Source organism: Pan troglodytes, chromosome 16, assembly GCF_028858775.2.
Source record: "Pan troglodytes isolate AG18354 chromosome 16, NHGRI_mPanTro3-v2.0_pri, whole genome shotgun sequence".
Classification (NCBI taxonomy): Eukaryota; Metazoa; Chordata; class Mammalia; order Primates; family Hominidae; genus Pan; species Pan troglodytes.
In genome coordinates, this window is record NC_072414.2 from 41,479,812 (window position 1) to 41,502,842 (window position 23,031).

Below are 23,031 nucleotides of genomic sequence, written 5' to 3' on the forward strand. Positions count from 1 at the left end.
AAAATATTGACTTCTTAATGATATTTTACAATGCTAAGATCTTTAGAAACCAACTATTCCATATGTCTTTTAAATATTAGGTTGGTGCAAAGGTAGTTACAGTTTTTGTCATAAAAGTAATGGCAAAAGCCACAATTACTTTTGCATCAACCTAACTGATACATTTATTCCATTTTGGAGGTATTGCAAATATGTTGAATCAATGAATTTCTTCAGTATTTTTCATTTTATTAGTACAAATTTAACCTAATAGTATTCTTCTGCATGTTATTTCCCTTTGTGCTTCCTTTAATGCAATGAAGTTGTAGTTACCAAATAGAGTGCTCTAAAAGGGCAAGGCTTGTCTGTGAATTGAGCCTAGCATAGAATTGGCTCTCAGTGAAGATGTGTTGAACGTTACATGAATGCATCAACATCATAATCCTTCATGTGCTTGTAAACAATTATTAAAATTTTCTCTAGCCTATTCAGGCCTGTGTTCTTCAAAATTCTTCAAAATATATGGACATGTTTGCTGTTTCTATTAGGTTTTAACTTCTGGTCAGAAACCAGGGCTGTTTTTCTTAATTTGTGTCCTAAAACCACAGTAGGGTTGTATGCATTGTGATAATGCTTAATAAATATATAAAAAGATTAATATCCATTCATTTGTATTTTCTTAATAAAACCCAATTTCTAGATGAGTAGCTGTGAAACTCTCAACTGGACGAGCTCTGACTACTGTTAAGTATAGTATATTGGGAAAAGGGCTTCTATATGCAACATATATGTGAGGCAAATGACAAATACTAGCTGGGCTACATTAAATCCCAATGACATGAATAGAAATTTTATTATCCAGGTAGCAAAAATAAGTAAAAAAAAAATAAGAGAATGAAGTGAAGGTATGGGGCAAAACAACTAGTTTTTTCTTTAAGTCGATATTTTAGAAAATAGTTTTTGAAGGCCCAACCACACAGATAATTGACACTTTGACTTTTCTTTGCACTGTGTTAGACATAGGTAAAAGAATGTCTCAGGACTGTACCTTCATGTAGAAAATGTAATTAATAGCAAATCGCATAAAAGTACATTAAAATTTTAATTCTTACATCATTTTAATAAATATCTTGAGATTTTACTTTATTTAGTGTGTCATTAAAACACAGGATTTAAGGAACATATATATAATAAAGGAAAATAGTAAGTTACCATTCTTGTGTAAACACATTTTGTAAATACTATTTCAACAAAGATTTAAAAGTTAATTACAAAGGTATAAAGTTATGAAGTATTATATAAACAGGATTCATAATTTTGTTTTAAATGGTCTTTTAATGTATCAAAATACTATCAGTTTAAAACAATCTTTTTTTTAAGGCAGTAGGCTCTGTTTACCATCATTTACACTTGCTTTAATTAGAATTTTCTTCACTTTCAGTATATTCTGTTGGCAATAATTTTTAAGATAAACTTTATCCAAATAGAAAAGTAATTATATAATGATTAAGAGCCAGAATGTCTGGGTTCAAATTCCAGTTCTGCTACTTATCAGGTATAAGAATTTGGGCAAATTTCTTAGTTTCTCTGTGCTTCAGTTTCCTGATCTGTAAAACTGGGATAACAAGACTACCTGTCTCAATCTGTGGTTATGAGTAAATGAGTTAATACATAAGAGCAATGCAATAATCCTTGGCATGTGGTATGAGTTCAATAAACATTAGCTATTATTATTATAGTAAATTAGAAATTTAATTCTAGAGAATAAAAAGCTGAACTCAAATATGTAACTATTTATTTGATACAGACACATTTTCTACAAAATAAAAAACCATCGGTTTGCACTTCCCTTATATAATGACTATCCTGGTGTTTGTGTGTATCTGTTGTGGGTCAGGGGTCTTGGGCTGAGTAAATAATCACATTAAAAATTTTAAAAACTTCCAATTAAAACAGAAATAAGAACAAACGGCCATTCGTGGATCATTTGCAAAGCTGAACGAATACTTGACATGTCTTTCTGTGATTCCTTGCAGATATCATGGAAATCAGGACAGTGGCAGTTGGAATTGTGGCAATCAAAGGGGTGGAAAGTGAATTCTATCTTGCAATGAACAAGGAAGGAAAACTCTATGCAAAGGTATTGATAATTGATTGCTTAGGCTTAATTTTTAAAACTCATTTTTGTCAAAATATCTCACCTTTCTGAAAAGTAAAAATGGAATTAATTTATCTCCAACTGTATAATTTAATGATTTTATTAAAACACTTTATACTCAAACGTTAAGAAAAAATGCTTTCTGTGTGACTTTGGACAAATGGCTTGTTCTTTGGATTTTGGTTTCTTCATCTGTAAAATGAGTTGAATTAACTGACCTCTAAGGATCCTTCCAGCTCTAAAATTCCATGTGCATTTTAGATATTTAAAATCCAAAATTTCCATTTGCCAGTATTAAAGCTCTTTTTGTTAAAGTTCACCCAATTTGCACATTGCTGACATGAAAATTCTTGGGAAAAAATCTTGAAATGTTTAGTTCATTCATCAACATCAATCTCACAATCATGGGCATTGAAATGTAATTATTCACATTGTCCCCACTTCACTACAATGTAAAATATGTAACAGTTCATCCCACTATAATAAAATATAATTGGCTTTCCTTTGTATTCCCACAGCTAGGCATAATGATACAGGTTTAATTAAATGAACAAATGGTTGCATGGATGAACAAATTAACCTTTTATCTTCCGTTACCATTGAAGACAATGTAGAAGTAAATAAAGAAAAGTTGTGAAACAAGTCTCTCACCTGAGGGAGGCAGAGGTTCTGCTAATTATACCAAATTTCCAGTGGTTAAAGAATGAGTGATGTGGGAATAGTAATATGAGGCCTGTTACTTAGGGGGAAATAGGTCCTAATTTAAAGAATAGTTGACATGAACTTCCAAAAAGCTACACATATTTCATAACTAGCTGTGTATTATGTGGTGTTTTTATTTCAAATTTAAGATACCTTTTTATGCAAATATACTACATAAGTATAGCTAATAAACCACATTAGGCCTGCTCAATCTGAGGGTTAAAAAAAGTTGTGTATGTTTCAATTCTACCAAATATTACCTGCTTACTCTTCGTTTAATTGAGCCTCTCTAAAAATCATTTGGATAATGTCTGTTTGTTTGTTTGTTTTAACAGAAAGAATGCAATGAAGATTGTAACTTCAAAGAACTAATTCTGGAAAACCATTACAACACATATGCATCAGCTAAATGGACACACAACGGAGGGGAAATGTTTGTTGCCTTAAATCAAAAGGGGATTCCTGTAAGAGGAAAAAAAACGAAGAAAGAACAAAAAACAGCCCACTTTCTTCCTATGGCAATAACTTAATTGCATATGGTATATAAAGAACCAGTTCCAGCAGGGAGATTTCTTTAAGTGGACTGTTTTCTTTCTTCTCAAAATTTTCTTTCCTTTTATTTTTTAGTAATCAAGAAAGGCTGAAAAACTACTGAAAAACTGATCAAGCTGGACTTGTGCATTTATGTTTGTTTTAAGACACTGCATTAAAGAAAGATTTGAAAAGTATACACAAAAATCAGATTTAGTAACTAAAGGTTGTAAAAAATTGTAAAACTGGTTGTACAATCATGATGTTAGTAATAGTAATTTTTTTCTTAAATTAATTTACCCTTAAGAGTATGTTAGATTTGATTATCTGATAATGATTATTTAAATATTCCTATCTGCTTATAAAATGGCTGCTATAATAATAATAATGCATATGATGTTATATAAGGTATATCAGACCTACAGGCTTCTGGCAGGATTTGTCAGATAATCAAGCCACATTAACTATGGAAAATGAGCAGCATTTTAAATGCTTTCTAGTGAAAAATTATAATCTACTTAAACTCTAATCAGAAAAAAAATTCTCAAAAAAACTACTATGAAAGTCAATAAAATAGATAATTTAACAAAAGTACAGGATTAGAACATGCTTATACCTATTAATAAGAACAAAATTTCTAATGCTGCTCAAGTGGAAAGGGTATTGCTAAAAGGATGTTTCCAAAAATCTTGTATATAAGATAGCAACAGTGATTGATGATAATACTGTACTTCATCTTACTTGCCACAAAATAACATTTTATAATTCCTCAAAGTAAAATTGAGAAATCTTTAAGTTTTTTTCAAGTAATATAATCTATCTTTGTATAATTCATATTTGGGAATATGGCTTTTAATAATGTTCTTCCCACAAATAATCATGCTTTTTTCCTATGGTTACAGCATTAAACTCTATTTTAAGTTGTTTTTGAACTTTATTGTTTTGTTATTTAAGTTTATGTTATTTATAAAAAAACCTTAATAAGCTGTATCTGTTTCATATGCTTTTAATTTTAAAGGAATAACAAAACTGTCTGGCTCAACTGCAAGTTTCCCTCCCTTTTCTGACTGACACTAAGTCTAGCACACAGCACTTGGGCCAGCAAATCCTGGAAGGCAGACAAAAATAAGAGCCTGAAGCAATGCTTACAATAGATGTCTCACACAGAACAATACAAATATGTAAAAAATCTTTCACCACATATTCTTGCCAATTAATTGGATCATATAAGTAAAATCATTACAAATATAAGTATTTACAGGATTTTAAAGTTAGAATATATTTGAATGCATGGGTAGAAAAGTATCATATTTTAAAACTATGTATATTTAAATTTAGTAATTTTCTAATCTCTAGAAATCTCTGCTGTTCAAAAGGTGGCAGCACTGAAAGTTGTTTTCCTGTTAGATGGCAAGAGCACAATGCCCAAAATAGAAGATACAGTTAAGAATAAGGGGCCCTGAATGTCATGAAGGCTTGAGGTCAGCCTACAGATAACAGGATTATTACAAAGATGAATTTCCACTTCAAAAGTCTTTCATTGGCAGATCTTGGTAGCACTTTACATGTTCACCAATGGGAGGTCAATATTTATCTAATTTAAAAGGTATGCTAACCATTGTGGTTTTAATTTCAAAATATTTGTCATTCAAGTCCCTTTACATAAATAGTATTTGGTAATACATTTATAGATGAGAGTTATATGAAAAGGCTAGGTCAACAAAAACAATAGATTCATTTAATTTTCCTGTGGTTGACCTATATGACCAGGATGTAGAAAACTAGAAAGAACTGCCCTTCCTCAGATATACTCTTGGGAGAGAGCATGAATGGTATTCTGAACTATCACCTGATTCAAGGACTTTGCTAGCTAGGTTTTGAGGTCAGGCTTCAGTAACTGTAGTCTTGTGAGCCTATTGAGGGCAGAGGAGGACTTAGTTTTTCATATGTGTTTCCTTAGTGCCTAGCAGACTATCTGTTCATAATCAGTTTTCAGTGTGAATTCACTGAATGTTTATAGACAAAAGAAAATACACACTAAAACTAATCTTCATTTTAAAAGGGTAAAACATGACTATCAGAAATTTAAATAGAAATAGTGTATATACATATAAAATACAAGCTATGTTAGGACCAAATGCTCTTTGTCTATGGAGTTATACTTCCATCAAATTACATAGCAATGCTGAATTAGGCAAAACCAATATTTAGTGGTAAATCCATTCCTGGTAGTATAAGTCACCTAAAAAAGACTTCTAGAGATATGTACTTTAATTATTTGTTTTTCTCCTATTTTTAAATTTATTATGCAAATTTTAGAAAATAAAATTTGCTCTAGTTACACACATTTAGAATCCTAGAATCTTAAAACTGTAAGGGGCCTCCATCCCTCTTACTCATTTGTAGTCTAGGAAATTGAGATTTTGATACACCTAAGGTCATGCAGCTGGGTAGATATGCAGCTGTCACAAGAGTCTAGATCAGTTAGCACATGCTTTCTACTCTTCGATTATTAGTATTATTAGCTAATGGTCTTCGGCATGTTTTTGTTTTTTATTTCTGTTGAGATATAGCCTTTACATTTGCACACAAATGTGACTATGTCTTGGCAATGCACTTCATACACAATGACTAATCTATACTGTGATGATTTGACTCAAAAGGAGAAAAGAAATTATGTAGTTTTCAATTCTGATTTCTATTCACCTTTTGTTTATGAATGGAAAGCTTTGTGCAAAATATACATATAAGCAGAGTAAGCCTTTTAAAAATGTTCTTTGAAAGATAAAATTAAATACATGAGTTTCTAACAATTAGAAAAGAAAAAATTAAAACATGAAATGATAACAAAAGTAAACAAAACATACTTTCAAAGCAGTGAACAAAACATGTTGACATAAGCCATAATATAAATTATAATATAAAAATATAAAAACCATAGTATAAATTGTCAGCCTTTGAGTTGGCTACAAATTCAATTTAATGACAGAAAAGAAGGGATGCTGGAGGTAAATTCTTAGGGTTTCTATCTCATAGAGTTTGCTCTTCTGGTTCTCTAGACTGCCAAAGAACATAAAGATGTACGAGGGGACCCAGCTGTAGTAAAAGCAATCCTATAACAAGAAAAACTCTAAAACAGTGCCCCTTATGATTTTCTACTGAAATTTCTCTAATAGTAGAGGTGTAAAATAAGAAGTTAGAGAATAATGCAAAGGGGGCCCACCACAGACAGAACATTTCTTTTCTCTTAAGACTCATGTGATTTTTGCATCTTACTCCATAACATATTTGTGGTTGCGTTAATATGACAATGTCTGCAATTAAACACCAGTAAGCAAAATTGATACATCAGAATGACTTGCAGGGCTTATCATGCAGTTTCGTTTACATCCCTACCCCACTGCCATTTACTTGAGCGTGAATGAGACACAAAAGATTATTTGCCTCCCATAATCCAACTTTACACATAAATAACACAAGGCTAAAGAAAACCAGAACTCAAATTCACCACGCATAAGAGTGATAACAAAAATATTTAACAGTCAGTATGGGTGATTACTGGCCAATCAGAATACATCACTGATACATCGAAATGGATGCAGGCCACTATGACTAACTTGTGGGTATCATTTCTATGATCACCCTAAAACAGAGTTGGGAAAATATCTATTAACTGGTCTCTCTGGTTTGAATTCTCAATATGTATCTTAATATGAAATAGCTCATTAAAACTTCATGTGTAACTATTTCAGCATTGTTGTCAGCTACTCTTTATTCCACTTCTGTACAGTATTTATTCAACCAAGCTGCTGCTTTCAATGAAGGTCACTTGTTCCTTCAGGGACACATATACTCCCACCTATCCTTTAATTTTGAATGGTTTGTCAAGAAAATTTACTTTCTCTTGAGTTGAAAAGACTTGACAGGAAGCAAGAAATAATACAGTCCTAGCCTCTTTCCAATAACATCTGATTTCTCCATTCTCAAACTACACTTCTCAAGGAACCAGATATTTACTCTCGTCGGGGAAGATGCCTCTTATGTTTTCCTTTTACTTCCTGGTTATCATGTGGTTGCATTTTCCAAGTTCTTATCATTGAATTTATGAGAGCCTATCCAAATTTATTTTCTTTCATTTATATTCTAATAATTGAAATGTGAGATGAAAATAACATTTCACTTATGAAAAAACCCTTCTCTTGATGAATCCTTCCATGTGTTAGTTATCTATTGCTGTGTAACAAATTAAAACTTAATAGCTTGAAACAAATATTTGTTTTCTCATAGTTTATGTGGCTCAGGAGCCTGGGCATGGTTCAGCACAGTGTTTTTGGTCAGAATTCCTCATGAGGCTGCAATCAAGGTGTAGACCAGGGCTGTAGTCATCTATCTCAATATTCAACTCAGAAAGGGATCCACCTTAGATCCTCACTGGCTCTTATCAGGACCTATCACTTCCTTACCACATGGACCTCTCCATAGCACTGCTTACAACATTACAGTCTGTTTCCCATGGAGCAAGAAATCGGAGAGTGTGAGATGAAGTACCCAAAATGGAAGCCACAGGTTTGTTTTTTTATTTTAATATATATAGCCTAGTTTCAAAAGCGATGTTACCTCTGCCTACACTCATGAGGAGGGTATTATACAAGGGCATACATACCAGAAAGCAGGGATCACTGGAAGCCATTTTACAGGCTGCCTGATCCAAGTCATAAACTAGATGTTTTTAACGTCACTGCCATAAACTGGGATTCTACAGGGTCTAATAAGAGTAATTCATGGCTTTCAGTGGGCATCCATTCAGCAGAGAAAGAGATGAAATATGTATATTCTCTGTGGAAACATTCTTGATTCTTCCTTGAGGGATACTGCGTGGTCCATTCCTACACAGGATAATTAACAAAAGGTTTGAACCAATCTGGACTTCCTATTAGCCTGAGATGTGGCTACTTAGAACTCCCAATGTAGCCGCAAAACTAACAATATCCCTTTGCCTCCACATGAAGCAAATTACCCTGCCATCAGACTCAACATGAAGATAATCCTCCCTTTAGCTGCCCTGCCTCAAGAGAATAAGATCATAGATGCCAGCTGGAATTCCTCTAGGCCATAGAGTGTTTTGTTCTAGATGCTGAAGGCAATCAACCACCATTTACCCAAGACCATCTGAGAATAAGACCTAAAAAGACTTGAAAACAATTGATTTCAATGGTAGGTACACACTAGTATCCCCTGTTCTGTATATATCTATAGATATATAGATATATACAGAACAGGAGATATATATATATATATATTATATATACATATATATATAGAGAGAGAGAGAGACAGAGAGAGAGAGACAGAGAGAGAGAGAGAGAGAGACACCTAGGCCCCAACGCAGGCCAATTACATCAGTATATATGACAGGTGGCCCATGCAGTGGTATTTTAAAAATTCCCCAGAAGATTCTAATGAGCCTCTGCAGTTGAGAACTAATTAGGTAAATGCAAACAACAACAAAAACCAAAAAACCTCTTCAGAAACTATGCCTGCTTCTTCATCTTTGTCTCTTCTTTAAACACCTTGAAAGGTCTTATTCCCTCCCAGCCCCTCCTGCCCCTAGGTTTTCCTAGATGCCTCCATATTTCTGCTATTCACAACTGGGGCTCACAGGAAATGTAGACACTAGAAAGAGAGTTACAATTGTTTTTGCATCAGAATGATTATGGAATACAAAGTGCACAAAAGTTCTCCCTCCCCCACCACAGTCCATTCTCAAACAGAGCAGCCATAGTGATTCTATTAAAATATATTTCAGATCATGCATCCTCTGTTTAAAATTGCAATTGTTTTCCATATTCTTCAGAATAGGAGCCTGTCCTTATAGTGGCTAAGGAGTGGCAATGGAAGAAGGTGAGTAATTAAAAACTTTGCTGCTTAATTAGGTGGGCAAAACAACAAGAAAAAGTAATAAAAATCTAGAGAAATTATGCACTTAAGTTGTTTGGCAGATACCACTGAATTCTTAGTTCATTTTAAAGAAACGGATACTGGATACTATAGACAATATTTAATGGGTATAATCATTATTAGAATCATACTCAGAGGAAAGGGCATAGCTCTACATCGAAAAATGACGAAAGTACCTTTTTATGTTTGAAGTAAATATATTTAGGGCATGTACATATCACCTTAATGATTCTCCACTTGACTGAAATTTTTCCATTAATCAACCAATTAATAGATACAACCAGGCTAGATGAGAGGGCTTCTACTTTACTATCACTTCTTTATTATATATCTCCGATTGTTGATTATTTTTGGTTATTTCAATTATTTTACGAAGATAAATATGAACAATTTATATATGTTTCTTTATATTTCTGATTTTCTTAGGACGATTACAGGAAATAAAATTGAAAAACTGATTTTCTGAAAGTTTTTTCCAGAATACATTCTAATCAGCAGTGCCGGAAGTAAATATTCTCATTTTTATACTCAAAATTTAGTCAGCTCTTATTCTTGTCTCTCCTTCCCTTTGACTCTGTGAATATGGTAAATCACCAACACTCAGCTAACTTCTTTCTCAACATCCATTCAGATTCATCTTTCTTCATCCTCCTACAGCTTTATTACTTCATGCCTAGAATTTAGCAATAGCTCCTTAATCTTTCTTGTTTCAAATTCCTTCCCATCTCATATACTGCCTAATTCTTTAATCTTCCTATAATACTACTTTGACTATTTCAGTCGCCAATTGAAGACCCATATTGGCTCTTTTTTGCCTGTTGGGTTTAGTTTAAATCTCTTAAACTAGCACCCAAAGCTGTCAAACAATTGGCTCTAACTCGACTGTCCAATCTTCTCACTGTTCAATATACACCTCATAGTTTCTTTAGTCCATTGTATTTATCATGATTTACACAAGTTGCAAATTGATTCTGCCTCTGAGTTTTGTCTTTACTGTCCCCACTGCTTAGAATATCTCTACTTCCTACCGTCAATCAATCCATACCCTGCTCTGCTCTTAAGGACAAAGCTCAAATTTAATGAGCTATTCCCAAACTTGCCCCTGCCTTATAACAATTTTTTTCCTTCTCTGAATCCTATTGCACTCTAATATAGTAATTGATTGCACACACACACATATGCACACACACACACACATATATGCAATGTTTATGTATATGTGTATTCGTCTACTTCAGTTAAACAAGCATATATTGACAATTCTACCATGTTTGTATCAAACACTGTATGATAAATATATGTTGAGTGTGATAAAAGTAAAAGTAACTATTGCCTTTTTAAAATTCCCCATGGAATCTGGTAAGGAAATAGAACGTCAAAAAGTACTTAATACTATTAATACTTGCTTACTAACTGATCCATATTAATAATCTATTGATAAAATATATAATAAATTTTATATACAAAGATCTTTCCAGTCTTGTCATCATGCCTACATAATCTTATCTATTGCCATACAAAGGTCTGTGTTATATATTGGCAAGTCCTTTAGAATCTGTTTTTAAAAATAACTTATTTAACAAATGCAGCAATCACTATGTGAGGTAAAAACACATCTATACTTTTAAAAAATTCTGTCAGTCACAGGTTTGAAAGCACAAGATATTTGATAGCTAGTCCTGTATACAATTTAAATAGAATCCATCAGGAAAAGCAAGAGATCAAAACTTTTTGCTTTTGAAGTACTTCATCTCTTATCCTTGAAAGCTTAGTGTGTTCAGCAGTTCACGCTCATAGGCCTTCTTAGAATGAATCATGTAACATTTTTCAGCTTTTCTCCCTTTTCTTTATTCCTGTCTGTTATTGTTTTGCTAGGTGTCAGTGCTTATCTCAATTCAACTTTAAGTTTCTATAGTTTACAGCGTTAATTATTAATTTTTCATATTTCTCATTTATTGTACATGTCACTCAACTAGCTATTCATTTGTCCAACTTTTATGATATTGCTCTATAATGAAAAAAGAAAAATGTTACTTTCTTGCTAATAAATCTTCCTAATTATCTCCATTCACTGTTTCAAAAATATTGGAATTTTTATTCCCTTTCAGAAGATAAATATTTACCATGCCTTAATGTTATTAAGGTTAAATCACAGGTGATATTTTATTGTCTTCTAAATACTTCATTTTCAAATTTTCTACATTAATATATATGATCTTTATAATCAGAATAACAATAGCAAATGTGGTTTAAAAAATTATCTTCACATTCAGTTTTTATGGAGCTGGAAGAGTGGGATGTTGGTGCCGCATTGATGTATTAAATAGCATGGTCTTCTACATGAATGATCAAACCTGGCACCCACATTGCTCATCTCATTCAATTAACTAAACTTACCGAAACTCCATAATTTCATAATAATGTAGTCATTGTTACCATATTTTAGTGGTGACTGTGTCCTGAATCTTCTTCTTGAATCTGTTCCTTTATCCAGTAATCACCAAGATTGCTCAACTCTTCTTACCTAATGTCCCTCAGTCTCATCTCTTCCTCACTACTTTCATGACCTCATTAAATTGTACCTAAAGTTTAGCAATAGCATCCTATTTGTTTTTCTGTTCCAAGTCCTCATTGTCTCAATTCCTGTTTAGTTACCTAATATTCCTAAAATGTCATTTAAACTATGTCAATTACCAATTGTAGAACCCATGTTGTCTCTCTAGGGCTCACTGAATTTGGGTAAAATTCTTTAAACTAGAAATCAAAACCATCAACAAATTGGTTCCATCCATCTGTTCCAATCTCCTCAATGTTCACAAACTTCATAGTATCCTTAGACCATTGTTCTCATGTCATTTTGTACACGCACCATACTTCCTTGTGTCTCTGGGATTTCTCTATATTGTCTCTATCATCCAGAATGTCTCAACTTCTCACTATCAATCCATACCCTGTTCTGCCATCAAGAACAAAATCAAGATTCTCCTCTTTAATGATTACCAGACTTGGTCCTGCCTTACAATGATTTTTCTCTTCTATAAATTCCCACTGCACGTCAATCTACGCCATTAATCTAGCATTTAGAGAATTTTTATCTCTATCTCAATAGAGGATGGATAGGCATACCTGTATGTCTATCTATCCATCCATCTACACTTATCTACTTAAGCAACTAGGCATACCTGTGTGTCTATCTATCCATCCACCTACACTCATCTACTTAAGCAAGACAAATACACACACTTATGTTATATATGTCCACATCTATTTCAGTTACACAAATATATAAAGGGGTCTGTGTATGTATGTATGTGTATATATATATGTGTGTGTGTGTATGTGTGTAAATAGTACAGTGTCAGGCACTGTAATAGTGTTAATAAAATCCATGCTTCAAAATTTAAAACAATTACATACCTATAGATATATAATCAATTTTATGAGGATCAGATTTGGAACAAATGAGCCTTTGGAACCACTAAGAACCATAAGTGATAGCTGACAGACTGTCAAGAAAAAAACTTCATAAGTCTTTAGCATGTCAGTTGTAGAGCACATGTATAAGTTACCATTGTGCTTTGACCCTAACAGCAATTTTAATGCTTGAGTCTTAAATATAAATATGCATATATTAAACAACTGCCAAACCAGTATCAACTCTATTGCCTTAGTGGGAGACACACACACACACACACACACACACACACACACACCCTAAACATAGAGTCAGCAATAAATTCAAAAAATTCAGTTGAACAAAGAAACGTATATTGTCAAAAACTGCAATTTCAGTTTTGTTTTTGTTGTAAACTTTCTGGTTGACTTCATTCTGTGTTTAACAAGGTCCAGTATTGTTCTGGAAGTCCATGTTACAAGACGGACTTTATTAGTGAAAACTTTTCCTAACATTTTGCTAGATTTATACATTGCACTGATTTACTCTAATGAAAACTTAGCTGTCCTCTTAGGATACTGCTTCCCCTGCAATCCTCTCAGTTGGACGCTCTTTTTTTTTTCCCTCACACAGTATTCATACCACAGTCTAGAGGTGTGTGGTAGGTATATGTATGCCTACTACACATTCTATGTAACTTATTTAATCACACTTGTTGGTTATTGTCTGTCTCTCCTCACTAGCCCATAAGTTCCATAAGGAAAAGGATACTGTTTTGTTCCCTTATGTATCCGAAGCTCCTTTAAGAGCATCTGTTAAGCACTCAGTAAATATATTTAATACTCAGGAAATATAAGGACTCAGTAAATGTTCATTGCACTCAGCAAATATTTATTAAACTAATGGACAAACCAATTCCAATTCAGTGACAGAATAATAAGCACACCTCACTGCAAAGAGTCATTCTAATACCTAAGCATGATACAAATGTCATTGTTGCAAATGAATAGAAATACATCACATTGTTTTATGCAAACTGATGACTAAATCTCTCAGGTATTCAAACTCTTATCATTCACTTCTCCATAAGACAGCATTTTAATGTCATTTAGTATAATATGCTAATAATTCATTTCATAATATAATGGAAACCTGCTGTTTCAAAATTAAACCCAGCCCCTCTGACTAATGCTACCAACCAAGAGACCAATATATCTGGGGGAGGTATTTGCAGGTGATCTTATGGTAGACATGGAAAATTATCTTGGAAGTTAAATAACTTGAAATTGCTTGGTGAGCATGGCATCAAAGCAAAAGGAGAGAAAACAGGTTTGAAATATACATATTCTCCAAGTTATGATGAAATCTAACTCATAATAATCTGAATAGTTCTGTTAAATTTCTACCAAATTTCCAGTTCTTTGGGCTACTCTGTGCCTTATGTTATTCACTCTGCTTCTGTTCATATAGTCTTCCTCTACATAGTATAAAATACAACTAACAACAATACGACTTAACAAATTGCTACCACATTGGGAGTTTGTATGTCTGACCATCTTAATAGCATATTTCTGGGGTTTCCTCACTCCTTAGCTGTGCAAATTTCTTGGTTTTCTTTTAATGATGTATAATGAAAAGCATAATGTGGAAATTTTACTGGCTTAGTTCTCAAAGTGCTATTTTATATCCTACTTCTAATGGTTTCTTTTTTATTATCCCTGAGCATTGCTAATAGTGAAGAGGTAGCAAAATTAGAGGTGCAAACTAAAATCCGGGCCAGGCATGGTGGCTCGTGCTTTAATCCCAGCACTTTGGGAGGCAAAGGTGGGCAAATCACTTGGGGTCAGGAGTTTGGGACCAGTCTGGCCCACATGGAGAATCCCTGTCTCTACTAAAAATACAAAAATTAGCTGAGTGTCGTGGTGCATGCCTGTAGTCCCAGCTACTTGGGAGACTGAGGCAGAAGAACTGCTTGAACCCGGGAGGCAGAGGTTGCAGTGAGCCAAGATCCCACCACTGCACTTCAGCCTGGGTGACAGAGCGAGACTCTGTCTTGAAAAATAAAATAAATAAAATAAATAAATAAATAATAAAATCCAAGTAGCTCTTTATAACATATGGAATCCTAAAGCATCTGGCTATTACTTTAAATATTTCTGTAACATGTCATTTGCTAAATATCACCTAGTACTTGTGTATGAGTAACTACTGTGTTTCTTTTTATTTTTTATCTCCTTACAGTGCCAAGTACAGTAATGTGTACTAGGTACATAAAAGTACATGATAGTTGAATATAAGGATTTTTCTTATTGCTTGCGGTTTAAGCTATAGTTTATAAAAAGAATGAGACTTATTATTGTTTTAACCTTAAAATCTGACAAAGAGAAAAAATTGAATTTAGAAACTGGGGGAGAGGTATAAAAATAGTTTTTAAAAATGATCTTTATTTGAGTTCAAAAGCTTAAATGGTATTGTACCACAATAAAGAAATTAACATTAAAATTATAGTCTTGTAAATAATCTAACAATACACTGTTTAAGAGGAGCTGGCTTATAAATCATGAGTCATTCCAGATACTGAAATTCTATAACTGCTTACATTCCAGTCCTAAAAAGGGAGATATCATGACATTTTGTTTGGAAGGCAAATTTTAACTATCCACTGTGTGTTTATTTCATTAAAAACAAAACAGAAAGTCCTCTTTGTAAAATTCTGGAAAAAAGTTAACTCCACATTACAATAAGCATCTCAAATGTCGAAAAAAATTATGTTTTAAATATGTTTTAGATTAGAAGAAGCAATCCTAAGACAGCAGTATATATGGAATACAGAATATTTCTTTTAAGTCATATATATGTATATGCATGCATATGTACATATACTAATGTTTTACCCTAGTTCTGCTCTTTATCTGCCTTAGCCTTCCTCCAGCACACAGAATAAGGTTTTAGTATACACAAAGTCACACACACACACACACACAGCTATAGAGAAGGAGGAGTTCTCAAATCATGAATCCTAAACCACCAGTCTCTATTACTAATTACACCTGAACAGTCAGCAATCACTTTGGAAGATTATTCAGCACCTATGGATAGAAGTCATTAAAGAACAAAATGCTGGAAAAGGGGAATATAGAAATATTCTACTCACCTCATTTTTCAGTTGTAAAAATAAAGCTCAAAGGGGTTGTATGACCTGCTCAAAGACATTCAAGTTCTTTATGTGCAAGTTGAATACATTAGAGCAGATGAAACATTAGGGACTATAGCATAGGAAAGCCTCCAAACAAAAACATACTTATGGCACCAGTAAATACATGATCTGAATCTTATGTTCAGAGAATTCTCCACAATGATGACTGTGTCCAGACTGGGGGTAAGGTACACAGAAACTGTAAAGCAACAAGCAGGATATGGAAGCTCTCAGATACCATGAGCCAAGTCCCTTTGCAATGATTTCCTATAGGATAGGAATGTTTCAGTTTCTCACTGTCAATCCATACCCTGCTCTGCCATCAAGGACAAAATCAATGAGTTGGGGGAGCTCACTGACCACTAACTGATATAAAAACACAGAAGATAGTTTTAAAAGTAGATTAAAGCTCTGGAGAAATATGAGATGCTCAAAGTTCAAAAAAGAAACTCATAAATTTGAACAAACTTCTTTCTTAAGTAGATTTCCTAGTAGTCACAATCTAAGCAGAAGATTATAGAAAAAATACCTCTTTAGTGATCTTTACCTCTTTGAAATGTTACAACAACTTCTCTTTTAATTCCACCATCAAAAACAGTGGTGTGTGGTAGACATGTAATTCTCAATGGAGGCTGTGTTTCTTTTAGAGGTTTAGAAATTCCGGCCCATTGTTGCCATTGTGCCTCTGCATCACTTTGGCCCCAAAGTGTGAATTTTCCAAGTCCCCTAACCATTGCTTGCTATTTCTAGAGAAATTCGTACACAAAACTGGAAAACAAGTAAATTTTTGTCCAGTCTTCTGCTACCTTTCTGGCCTTTCTACTAGCATCTTTCCTCATTCACCCTCATCTATTAAAATTTAATCCAGGAAAAGACCTAAAAACTCATTCACATTTGCCATAAATGAAGTATTAAGGCTATGGTAACTCTCATAAGTTACAATACTTATTCTACAATGATAATTTTAAGCCTTAATTTAATTATAAGCCTGTAAAATCAAATGACTGATAGACAGTACGTGAAGTGGTTATGAGTTCAGACTCTGTGGCCAAAATTTCTTGAATTTCAATTTATATTCTAGCACTGATCAGTTACGTGGCTTTAGGAAAATTACTTAATCAACTTATATTTTGGTTTTGTCACTTATAAAAATGAAGATGATAATAAAAGTCACCTGTCACATAAAAAGATTACTCATTTATGAGAGTAAGGCAGTTAATAGAGCCTTAGCTCTCTTAAGTTAACACACTTTATCAAGTACATATTTCAAACTGAAGATTTTCCCAGGTTGAACATGAACTATTAAATTAAAATTTGAGCAATGAATTAAAAGAAACAGCCACTATAACTTGGCCCTTGCTCCCACAGCTTAGACCATCTCATCCAGAAACAAAAATATCTTGTCACGTTTTAGCATCAGATATAAAAAGCGTATTTCAAATATTTAGAGATAAATAAAATATATAATACACTTTCAAGCTTTTTAAAAGGCACAGAGTGCCAAGTTGAAAAAAGAATCAAGACCCAATAGTCTGCTATCTTCAAGAGACCCATCTCACGTGAAATGACACCCATAGACTCAAAATAAAGGGATGGAAAAGGATCTGTCAGCCAAATGGAAAACAAAAAGAGCAAGGGTTGCTATTCTTATATCAGACAAAACAGACTTTAAAACAACAATAATCAAAAAGGACAAAGAAGGGCATTACATAATGATAAAGTATTCAATACAACAAAAAGACTTAACTGTCCTAAATATACATGCACCCAATAAAAATGCAAAATAAAAAGTTTTTTCCTATATAGCAGCATGAATAATCAAAATTGAAAATTTAAAATGCCATGTATAATTGGAAAAAGATGTGTCTGTATAGTAAAAGCTAGAAAACATTGCTGAGAAAAATTAAAGAAGTATTTTATAAATATAGGCATATTCTATGTTTGTGAAATGACAAACTCACTTTGTTAAGATACCAATTCTCCCCAAATTGATCAATACAATGTATTTAAAATAAAGATGCCCGAGTATATATTTTAGAAACTGACTAGCAGTTTTTCAAATTTATATGGAAATGACAAGAATCTAGAATAACCAAAATAATTGTGTAAAAGAAGCACAAAGTTGGAGAACTTATAGTACCTAACTTCAAGATATATTATAAAACTACAGTTTTAAAGGTAGCTGGTTATTGGCATCAGTGGAACAGAATACAGAGAACAGACATAAACCAATATGTATGGTCAACTGATTTCCAAGATAATTCGATGAGGAGAGGATAATCTTTTCAACAAATGGTGCTAAAGCAATATGCAAAGAAGTGATTCTTAATGTTTATACATATGATTAAGAAAAATTACTCAAAATGAATTAGAGACCTAAAAGTAAGAGCTACAAGTCTAAACTATAAAGCTACATACTATAAAATTTCTATGTGAAATTGGGTACACAAATATTATTAAATAGAATGCAAAAAGCACACACTATATTAAAAAAATTGATAAATGGGTTTCTTCTAATTATAAACTTTTGTTTTTTAAAAGATGTTATTAAGAAATGAAAGGGCAAGCCACATACTGGGAGAAAATATTTGTAAAATATATATCTGAAAAAGGACCTGTTTCTAAATACATCAATAACTTTTTTCTAGGTTGCAGTGAATTATGATCATGGCACTGTACTCCAGCCTGGGCGACAGAACAAGATCCTGTCTTTAAAAATGAACTAACTAAATAAATAAGCATAAAATGTATAAAGAACTCTTATAACTCAATAAGAAGACAAACAACTCAAATAAAAATGGCCAAGATATTTGAACAGACACTTCAGCAGGCACTCAATAACCTGTGAGAGCAGCTGTGGGGGCAGAACCCCACAAAGCCACAGGGGTGAAGCTGCCCAAGGCCTTTGGTGCCCATCCTTTGCACCAGTGTGCCCTAGATGTGGGACATAAAGTCAAAGGAGGTTATTTTGGAGCTTTAAGATACATGGATGGCAAATAAGCACATGAAAAGAAGCTCATCATGATTGATCATCAGAGAAATTAAAATAAAACCTAGCTAAATACCAGTATATAACTCACGAGAATAGCTAAAATTAAAAAGACCATAACAAGTGTTAGTAAGGAAGTAAATATAAGTTGTATACTGGTAGAAATGTAAAATTTTGGATAAGAGATTGGCAATTTCTTAAAATGTTATACATACATGATATAGTTTGGATATCTACCCCCAACCAAATCTCATGTTGAAATATAATCCCCAATGTTGGATGTGGGGCCTGGTGGGAGGTGGCTGGATCATGGGGGCAGATCCCTCAAGAATGGCTGGGGCCATTCCCTTGGTGATAAGTGAGCTCTTGCTCTGAGTTCATATGAGGTCTGCTTGTTTAAAATTGTGTGGCACCTCTGACCCCCTCTTGCTTGATCCTGCTTTTGCCATGTGACATGACTGCTCTCCCTTCACCTTCTGCCATGATTGTAAGCTTCCTAAGGCCTCTCTAGAAGCTGAGCAGATGCCAGCACCGTGCTTCCTGTAAAGCGTCCAGAACCATGAGCCAATTAAACCTCTTTTTCTCGTAAATTACCTGGTCACAGGTATTCTTTTATAGCAATACAAGCATGAACTAATACAGAAAGTTGGTATCGGGAGTAGGGCATTGCTATAAAGATACCTGAAAATGCAGAAGCAGATTTGGAACTGCATAATGGGCAGAGGCTGGAAGAGTGTGGAAGGCTCAGAAGAAGATAGGAAGATGAGGGAAAGTTCAGAACTTCTTGGAAACTAGTTAAATGGTTGTGGTCAAAATGCTGATAGTGATATGGGCAGTGAAGCCCAGGCTGATGAGGTCTCAGATGGAAATAATAAACTTATTGGGAACTGGAGCAAAGGTCATCTGTGTTGTGCCTTAGCAAAGAACTTGGCTGCATTGTTTCCCTACCCTAGGGATCTGTGAAAGCTTGAACTTCAGAGTGATAATTTAGGGTATCTGGTGGAAGAAATTTCTAGGCAACAGGGTATTCAAGATGTAACCCTGGCTGCTTGCAACAGACGACACTCAGATGCAGGAGCAAATAAATGATAAATGTGGAACTTATATTTAAACAGGAAGCATAACATAAAAGTTTAGAAAATTGGCAGCCTAGCCATGCGGCAGAGAAAGAAAAGGCTCTTTTGGAAGAATAATTCAAGTAGGCTTTGTAGCAATGACTTGCCAGAGAAATTTGCATAACAAAAGGGAGCCAAGTGCTAATGGGAAAAAGGCCTTGAAGGCATCCCAGAAATCTAAGACACAGGTCCTCTAGTTACAGGCCCTGAGGCCTAGGAAGACTAAATGGTTTTATGGGTCAGGCCCAGGGACCTGCTGCCCTGCACAGTCTTGGGCCACTGCTCTCTGCATCCCAGCTGCTTCAGTTCTAGCTGGGGCTTTAAAAGGTCCAGGTACAGCTTGAGCTGCCACTTTGGAGAATGCAAGCTATAAAACTTGGCAGCTTCCTCATGGTGTTAAGCCTGTAGGTGCACAGAATGCAAGAGTGAAGAATGTTTTGCAGCCTCTGCTTAGATTTGAGGATGTATGAAAAAGCCTGGTTGCCCAAGAAGAAGCCTGCTGCAGGGGCAGAGCCCTCATAGATAACTTTTATTAGGGCAGTAAAGAGCGAAAATTTAGGATAAGAGCCCCCACACAGAGTACCCACTGGGGCACTGCCTAGTCGAACTGTGAGAAGGGGGCCACTGCCCTTCAGACCCGAGAACGGTAGATGTACTGGCAGCTTGCACCCTGAACCTGAAAAAGCCACAGACACTCAATAACCTGTGAGAGCAGCTGTGGAGGCAGAACCCCACAAAGCCACAGGGGTGAAGCTGCCCAAGGCGTTTGGTGCCCATCCTTTGCACCAGTGTGCCCTAGATGTGCGACATAAAGTCAAAGGAGGTTATTTTGGAGCCTTAAGATTTAATGACTGCTCTGCCAGGTTTGAACTTGCATTGGGCCTTCAGTTCTTTTCTTTTGGCTGATTTCTCCCTTTTGGAATGGCAATGTTTACCCAATGCCTATACTCCCATTGTATTTTGGAAGTAAGTAACTTGTTTTTGACCTTACAGGCTCATAGGCGGAAGAGACTTGCCTTGTTTTAGATGAGACTTTGGACCTTTGAGTTAATGCTGGAATGAGTTAAGATTTTCGGGGACTGTTGGGAAGGCATGATTGTATTTTGCAATGTGAGAAGGACAAGATTTGGGAGGGGTCAGTGGTGAAATGATATAGTTTGGATATTTGTCCCTGTACAAATCTCATGTTGAAATGTAATCCCCAGTGTTGGAGGTGGGGTCTGGTGGGAAGTGGTTGGATCATGAAGGCAGAGCCCTCATGAATGACTTGGGACATCCCCTTGGTGATAAGTAAGCTCTCACTCTGAGTTAACACAAAATCTGGTTGTTTAAAACTGTGTGGCACCCCGTATTGCCAAGTCAATCCTAAGCCAAAAGAACAAAGCTGGAGGCATCACGGTACCTGACTTCAAACTATACTACAAGGCTACAGTAACCAAAACAGCATGGTCCTGGTACCAAAACAGAGATATAGATCAATGGAACAGAACAGAGCCCTCAGAAATAATGCCACACATCTACAACTATCTGATCTTTGACAAACCTGACAAAAACAAGAAATGGGGAAAGGATTCCCTGTTTAATAAATGGTGCTGGGAAAACTGGCTAGCCAAATGTAGAAAGCTGAAACTGGATCCCTTCCTTACACCTTATACAAAAATTAATTCGAGATGGATTAAAGACTTAAATGTTAGACCTAAAACCATAAAAACCCTAGAAGAAAACCTAGGCAATACCATTCAGGACATAGGCATGGGCAAGGACTTCATGTCTAAAACACCAAAAGCAATGGCAACAAAAGCCAGAATTGACAATTGAGATCTAATTAAACTAAAGAGCTTCTGCATAGCCAAAGAAACTACCATCACAGTGAACAGGCAACCTACAGAATGGGAGAAAATTTTTGCAATCTACTCATCTGACAAAGGGCTAATATCCAGACTCTACAAAGAACTCAAACAAATTTACAAGAAAAAAACAAACAACCCCATCAAAAAGTGGGCAAAGGATATGAACAGACACTTCGCAAAAGAAGACATTTATGCAGCCAAAAGACACATGAAAAAATGCTCATCATCACTGGCCATCAGAGAAATGCAAATCCAAACCACAATGAGATATCATCTTACAACAGTTAGAATGGTGATCATTAAAAAGTCAGGAAACAACAGGTGCTGGAGAGGATGTGGAGAAATAGAAACACTTTTACACTGTTGGTGGGACTGTAAACTAGTTCAACCATTGTGGAAGTCAGTGTGGCGATTCCTCAGGGACCTAGAACTGGAAATACCATTTGACCCAGCCATCCCATTACTGGGTATATACCCAAAGGAGTATAAATCATGCTGCTATAAAGACACATGCACACGTATGTTTACTGCAGCACTATTCACAATAGCAAAGACTTGGAACCAAGCCAAATGTCCAACAATGATAGACTGGATTAAGAAAATGTGGCACATATACACCATGGAATACTATGCAACCATAAAAAATGATGAGTTCATGTCTTTGTAGGGACATGGATGAAGACGGAAACCATCATTCTCAGCAAACTATCGCAAGGACAAAAAACCAAACACCGCATATTCTCACTCATAGGTGGGAATTGAACAATGAGAACACATGGACACAGGAAGGGGAACATCACACCCTGGGGCCTGTTGTGGGGTGGGGGGAGGGGGGACGGATAGCATTAGGAGACATACCCAATGTAAATGACGAGTTAATGGGTGCAGCACACCAACATGGCACATGTATACATATGTAACAAACCTGCACGTTGTGCACATGTACCCTAAAACTTAAAGTATAATAAAAAAAAGAAAAGATCAGATATATATTGTTTATAACTTTGTTACTCAAAGTGTGTGGAACTAGCAACACTCGCATTCCCTGAAGACTGCTAGAAATGCAAAATCCCAGGTCCCACCCCAGACCCACTGAACAGAAACTTTTAATAAAATAAAGGTCATTCATGTGCATGTTAAAGTTTAAAAAAAAAAAGTG

The 23,031-nt window shown here is 34.8% G+C and overlaps 2 protein-coding genes across 7 annotated transcripts in view; one reads left to right on the forward strand and one right to left on the reverse strand.

The window, feature by feature from the left end:
• FGF7 (fibroblast growth factor 7) overlaps positions 1 to 7,121 on the forward strand; it is a 67,120-nt gene extending 59,999 nt beyond the window's left edge. Inside the window, exons 3-4 of the mRNA XM_001167319.8 lie at positions 2,016 to 2,119; positions 3,175 to 7,121. Coding sequence (XP_001167319.1) covers positions 2,016 to 2,119; positions 3,175 to 3,369 — 299 coding nt within the window. The 3' untranslated portion in view covers positions 3,370 to 7,121. The remainder of the gene's footprint in view (positions 1 to 2,015; positions 2,120 to 3,174) is intronic.
• FAM227B (family with sequence similarity 227 member B) overlaps positions 1 to 23,031 on the reverse strand; it is a 297,097-nt gene that overhangs the window by 159,736 nt on the left and 114,330 nt on the right. The gene's annotated exons all lie outside the window — the stretch shown is intronic.